General features: G+C 55.9%; 1 protein-coding gene across 1 annotated transcript in view; it reads right to left on the bottom strand.

Annotated features, from left to right (window-relative positions):
• Sh3pxd2b (SH3 and PX domains 2B) overlaps nucleotides 1-2,967 on the bottom strand; it is an 89,698-nt gene extending 86,731 nt beyond the window's left edge. The window contains exon 1 of the mRNA XM_006978873.3: nucleotides 2,800-2,967. Coding sequence (XP_006978935.2) covers nucleotides 2,800-2,874 — 75 coding nt within the window. The 5' untranslated portion in view covers nucleotides 2,875-2,967. The remainder of the gene's footprint in view (nucleotides 1-2,799) is intronic.
• Between the last annotated feature and the right edge of the window lie 3,033 nt (nucleotides 2,968-6,000).

The following is a 6,000-nucleotide window of genomic DNA, read 5'->3' on the forward strand; positions in this document are numbered from 1 at the left end:
GAAGGCGGCCCCCTGTGGAGAGGCTGCTAACCTGACATGGAGGTGCAGCGGGGGGACCTGGTCCTGAGCCCAGGTACTGTTGTCTAACTGAAGCCTCAGAACCTCTGACCGGGTCTCTTCCAGGCCCGGCATCAGAGGGGCACAGCAGCCAGGACACTGGAAACGGATGTGCACATTGCACTGTGGTGGTGTGACAGGGGCAGAAGTACATGGTGTCACCCCGTTAAGGTCTGGATATGGTCTGTCCACGTTCAAGAGTTTTGTGTTGGAATCTTGGTCCCCAGTGTGGTGACCTGAGAAGTGGTAGGACCTAAGAGGCGGAGCCTAGGGAGAGGCAGTTAGGTGATTGGGTGCATGGTCTTAGCAGAGATTAAGGTAGTTCTCCCAGGACCTCAGTTCCCAAAGGGCTGGTTGTTACAAAGAGGCAAAGTGGCTCCTCCCCCATCTTTCCGGCTTCTAGTCTCAGCATACAATCGCTCCCACTGTACATGCTCCCCCCATGATGTCACCTATGACTCTGGGATGGAGCCAAGAAGTCCAGGGACCAAACCGATGAGGCAGCCCAGTCTTGGACTTCCAGCGTCCCAGGCAGCTAAAGAAACCTCTTTACATAGGACTGCACCTCAGGTACTTGGCTCCACAATGAAAAACAGACTAAGACGGTCCCCTGTCCATATTTTTGGTTGCTACCGCTGAGGAAAGGGGAGCTGATGTATGGAGGGCAGAAGCACGGGTACTTCAGCCAGGCTGCCAACACCTGTTTTCCTGACCCACTCCCTTCGGTGTGCGGAGCTGGGGGGACAGGTGGCTTTGGGACCCTCCTCCCATTGTCCCAAATGATCTGCTCCTCTGGATGACTCAGGGTGCATTCATCCCCACCCCCTTCCTCATGTGGGGAATCAAAGGCAGGGAGAAGGCCCCTCGTCACAGCAGTGACTAAGCCCACGTTCAGAGGAACGGGTTCTCGGAACAAGCTCCCGCATGACTGCAGCATGTTTCCAATCAGAGAGACACGGACACCACGGGGCTACCGTTAAGTTAAGGAACGCCATGTCGGTCACATGACTGCTCCCGATGGGAGGGGCATCATCACCCCATCTTTCATCTGAGGACAGACACAGAGACTCCAAGAAGTAACAGCAACCGGGGAGTCCAAGAGCTGAGCCCCAAGCTAGGCTGCTCAGTGGGCCCCTAACAATTTGCTGGAAGTTCAGGGGCACCCCTCAAAGCTGCAAAGCGCTGGCAGGGAGGTGTGGGCCTGCGTGGATTCCCAGGTTTTGAAAGGACTTTGTCCAGGGCCTCTGTGGGTGTGTGGGGTCTGAGAAGAGGCGTGGTCACAAAATTTTTGGTCCAACAGGCCTGGATTTACACACTTGCTCTGCTCCTGTGAAACGGACTTGAGAAACCACTACTAAAGGTGTGTGACAGCCCGAGAGAGCGTGGGCCATGATGCCCAGTCCTCGGTGACTGTAGCTCTTCTGGTTTGGCGGGCTCACAGATCTGGTGGGCTCACAGATCTGGTGGCAGGCGGCATAGAGAATTCTCCACTTCCTCCAGTTGGTGGGTTACTGAAAACTGTCCCGTACCCAAGAGGCAGCTCAGCAGGCTCCAACAAGAAACCAAGATCTGGCAGCATTTTCAACAGTGAAGGGGAGAAAAGGGGGGTAGGGTGTGGGGAAACCAAGACAATTTAGCTGAGCTCTGAAGCAAGGAAAACTTAGCTCTATTTAAAGATACCGCAGGTCCAGGAAGCAGCCCCCGCTGGCTGGCCCAGGACTGAGTAACTGAACGCCCAGCCAATAACAATACATGGGAACACAGCACACCCTTCTTGCAGAGCGCAGTGGATTCCCGGCCATCTCCTTCCAGAATTTTATGGGCGACTCATGGAAGGCACGGATATCTGTCTGCTTTGTAAGAACGGCTCTCTTAAACAAACAGACCCCAAAGGGGCTTCCAGGGAGGCCCCTGGCCAGCCTTCCTCCAGCCAACGCCCTTTTCTAGTTATTGTTCCACATTTCTTTGTTAGGATTTTTTTTTCCCTCCCTCTTGCTTTTCTCCTTCCTGGTTAACTTCTCCAGGGCTGCCTGCCACAGGCAGCTTCTTCCAGGCAGGGACACCAGCTCCCTTCACTCCTGGAGGGAAGTCCCCAGGGCCTCCTCTGGACCCACTGTCCCACTTCTCAGAACCTCTGAGGTGGAACCTGGGCCACCTCAACTGCAGACAAGGTCCCTAAGCAGCCCTGGAGGCCACTTCCCACCTGAGGGTCACCGTGGGCCCGGGGCCCACCGTCCATGTTCTAGAACCCTCAGCCTTCCCATCCGCAAAATGACACCGGGAACCCATTTCCTCCCCACCTTGCCAGCTCCAAACAAAATTCTCATTTCACAGAGGGGGGTACTCCTGGGGAAACTTTCCCACATTGTTAAACGGAAGTTACTGGAGAGGGGCACTCAAATGACCCATGCTCAGAAGGACGAGGGGCTTGGCTGGCTGGTCCCACGAGGCTGGGCGCCTCTGGACAGGAGGGTGGCCTGAAACCGCGCCTCCGTGGGTCTCTCTCCTGGTTTCTGTCTGAGTCTCCAGCAGCAGCTGGGGCCAGACTTTTGCACGGGTGGGTGGGCAGGGCGGGGGCTCGCGGAGAGATGGCAGGGAGGGCGCGGGGGCCCGGGGCGCGCGGGGAGATGGCGGGGAGGGTGCGGGGACCAGGGGCGCGTGGAGAGACAGACGGCAGGGAGGGCGCGGGGCACAAGTTCTGCGCGGGGCTGGGGTCGCCGCGTGGCGCGGGCGCAGACTCACATAATGCTTGTTGGGCACGCGCCGCTTCTGCACGTCCAGCACCTTCACCTCCACGATGCTGCGCCGCGGCGGCATGGCCGTTCTCCGCGCCCAGCGCCGTGCGGGCCGGGCCGGGCCAACGCGATCCGAGCCGCCGAGCACTAGCCGCCACCGCCGCCGCCGCCCTCGGCGCCCCGCCCCTGCCCGCCCCCGCGCCGCCCGCCCACCCCGCTTAAAGGGCCCGCCCGGCCTGGCCGGGCCACGTCCGCCCGCGGGCCTTTGTCCCCGCGCCCGGCGGGACGACGCGCCCCGCCCCCCGCTCCCCGGCCTGGCGACTATCAGCCCACGCATCCAAGCAGTTTGCTCGGGCTCTCCATGCCCGAAATGGGCTCAGGGCGGGTGGCGGGTGCCCACCCCCCTCGGTGTCTGAGAACCGCGGACATTCCAGTCTCTATAAATCCGGTCTCCCACCCCCAGCTCTAGGAATTCAGAGGAGAAGCAGTGGTGACTAGGTCTCCTGGGTTCACTGTCTGTGACATGGAGAGAAAAACTGCAAAAATGCCCTCGCGGTCCTGCAAAGGGCGGCGAATGTGAGCGAAAGTAGGGGTGCTGGGTAGGTAGCGAACCCCTGCCCCCCATGGTGGAGTGAGTCCATACCTGGCCCTGTGCCCTATCCTTTTCACAGATGCTTGCTTAAAGTCTCAGAACACCCGGGAATAAGGGAAGATTAATCGCCTTTTACAGAGGACCTGAGAGCGGCCTCCAGATTCATGGAGCAGGTGGTTTGAACCCATGGTTGCCCCACACTAAGCAAATCAAGGCTACAAGTGGCTCCACACTTTTTCACCTAGCGCCTCCTAACATTGGCTGGGCACTCAGTGCTGGCCGAATGAATGAACGAATGAATGAATGATACATAACAGCATGGATGGGTAGTTCAGGCTTCAGGTCAATGTTCTCACAGCCACTGAGCGGGGTGGGGGGCGTGGGGGGGTGGGGGTGGGATTCCCCTCCAGGCACCTTCCCATCCATAGTCTAAGATCAGCCAAGGAATTTCCCAGAGGAGGGTCCCCTCAGTCCAGTCAGGCCTTGCAGATAGTTTGGTTTTGATTCCCCCTGGGAACCCCTCCATTACCTTTCTGACTTCCTTGCCCGTCTTTCCCACACTCTGGCTGTAGAGGCTGGGCTGATGGGCTTCACCAGTAGATGCCCTGTGCTTGGGTAACTTGGCTGGTGGGAGGCCTTGGCAGGAGAAGTCTGGGTAACCCTCCTCCCCCAACTCCCTTCTGAATTGTCTTTACAAAGGCCACGGTTTCGTACTAGCACAGTTCCGGGCACAGGACCCTTTCCTTGGTTCCCTTGGTACGGCCCATCCCTTGACAAACAGACTCTTCATTAAGCTGTTTTCGCTGACCCACTTGGAGAGCGGCATCCATTTTGGATCAGGGCCTTCTCTGGCCCAGTCATCCCCTCCAGGCTTCCTCTCCAGCAGAACAGCCACCCAAGGCACCCTCTGGCCACACTGGAAATAGGCAATGTGGTGACCCACCTGACTTCTGCCATCCTCGGCACAAAGCAAACCTCCATAACAAGCAGAACCATAGACTGTAGAATCTGGATGCAATCAGCCATTGTCCCAGCTCCCAGGTTCCCAGCCCTCCAGGTGTGTCTCGTTCCCTGCCTGGTGGGCCTGGCCTGGGGAGATTATGGTGTTATGATGTCCCACTTCCTGTCCATAGCAGCGGTTATATACCTCATCTCTCATGTCCCTCACCCTTTCCCCCTGCCTGCTGAATTCTGTCTGTATGAGTCTAAGCATGCTGGGTCACTCAAGAAAGTTCAGTCTCGGCCTTTGTCTTGAGTGTCTGTCTGATTTCACTCAGTGTCCTCAAGATTCATCCTCATCCTCGTTATCTGCTTTAGAGTCTCCTTCCTTTCTGTGGTTGAATACTACTACTTCGCTGTGCGCTCTCTACACATCTTCTTCTTCCATGTTCCCGATGGTCACTTTAGTGTCACTGCCTTTGGGCTACTGTGACTAAGGCTGCTGGGAATGTTGACACACTGATATCTGTTCAAAGTCCTTGCTTTATGGTGTACTCCGGAAGTAGAATTTCTGGATTGCTGGCAATTCTGTCTTGATTTGTTCATTCTTTTGTGGAACTGCCCTTCTGTCTGCCTGGTGGTCATGCCATTTTTACTTCCCAGGAGCAGTGCACAAGAGGTCCAGCCTTCTCTACCCTGCTCCCTGAGCCTGTTACTTTCTGCTTCCTCTATTGTTCTTGACCACAGCCACCCCAATGGTGTGGATCAGTGACTCACTCTAGCTTTTATTTGCATTTCCCCAGCGATTAGTGACAGGGGAAAAAAATGCCTGTTTAAGCTCTTTGTCAAATTTTATACAGGGTGTCGGCCCTTTTCTCTTGCCTTTCTGAATCTGCGACTTAACCTACACTTCTGGGCTTTCCCAAGCAGGCAGCCTCTTTGAGGTAGGGTGGGGACTGAACAATGGGCTAGTGATGTGATTTAGGTTGGCTATTCACACTGGAAAGGGGCACCCAGGCTTTGCTTGGGAGGCACTGAGGTTTATCTGCTGGGAAAACAGAACAAGAAACAACAACACCCCAAACAAAAAAATGAACCCTTAACTCACATGGTCAGTAGAGCTTAGGGGGCAGGGCTCCCCTACCTATTGTGGTACTTGGCTAGCCACACAAAACACTTCTGCAAATTCAAGTGCACCAGGGGATCCAAATCTCTAGCAGGAGAGAAAAATCCCACTTGGATTCTAAACTTACCCCAGCCACTCACCAGCCTGCTAGTATTTGCTGAGGTTTGCCCGTGAGTTTGGCACCGGCCTGGCACTTTACATGCGCACGTCTTACTAGGGTACCATAGCCCTGTGACTTACCAGCCACGCTTTCTGTTTGCGGACGGGGAAGTTGAAGAGGTTTGAACAGGCAGCCCTGCCTTGAGATGACAATGCTGGGATAAAGTGGTGCCTGCAGATCGTCTGACTCCACACTTTGTGCCCAGCCATAAACCTGTGTCTACCCGCGGGCAAGTCCCTCGCTCTTCTCATCCACAGGGGGCAGAAGAACAGCTACAGTCTTGAAGGCATGTCTGAGGGAGGTAGTTCATGGACAGTATGTGCATTTTTGTAAATCTTCTGCCAGCTGAACTGATAACAGCTAAGTTAAGCCTCATAGAAGCCCCCAGGTT

This window comes from Peromyscus maniculatus, chromosome 8, assembly GCF_049852395.1.
Source record: "Peromyscus maniculatus bairdii isolate BWxNUB_F1_BW_parent chromosome 8, HU_Pman_BW_mat_3.1, whole genome shotgun sequence".
Lineage (NCBI taxonomy): Eukaryota > Metazoa > Chordata > Mammalia > Rodentia > Cricetidae > Peromyscus > Peromyscus maniculatus.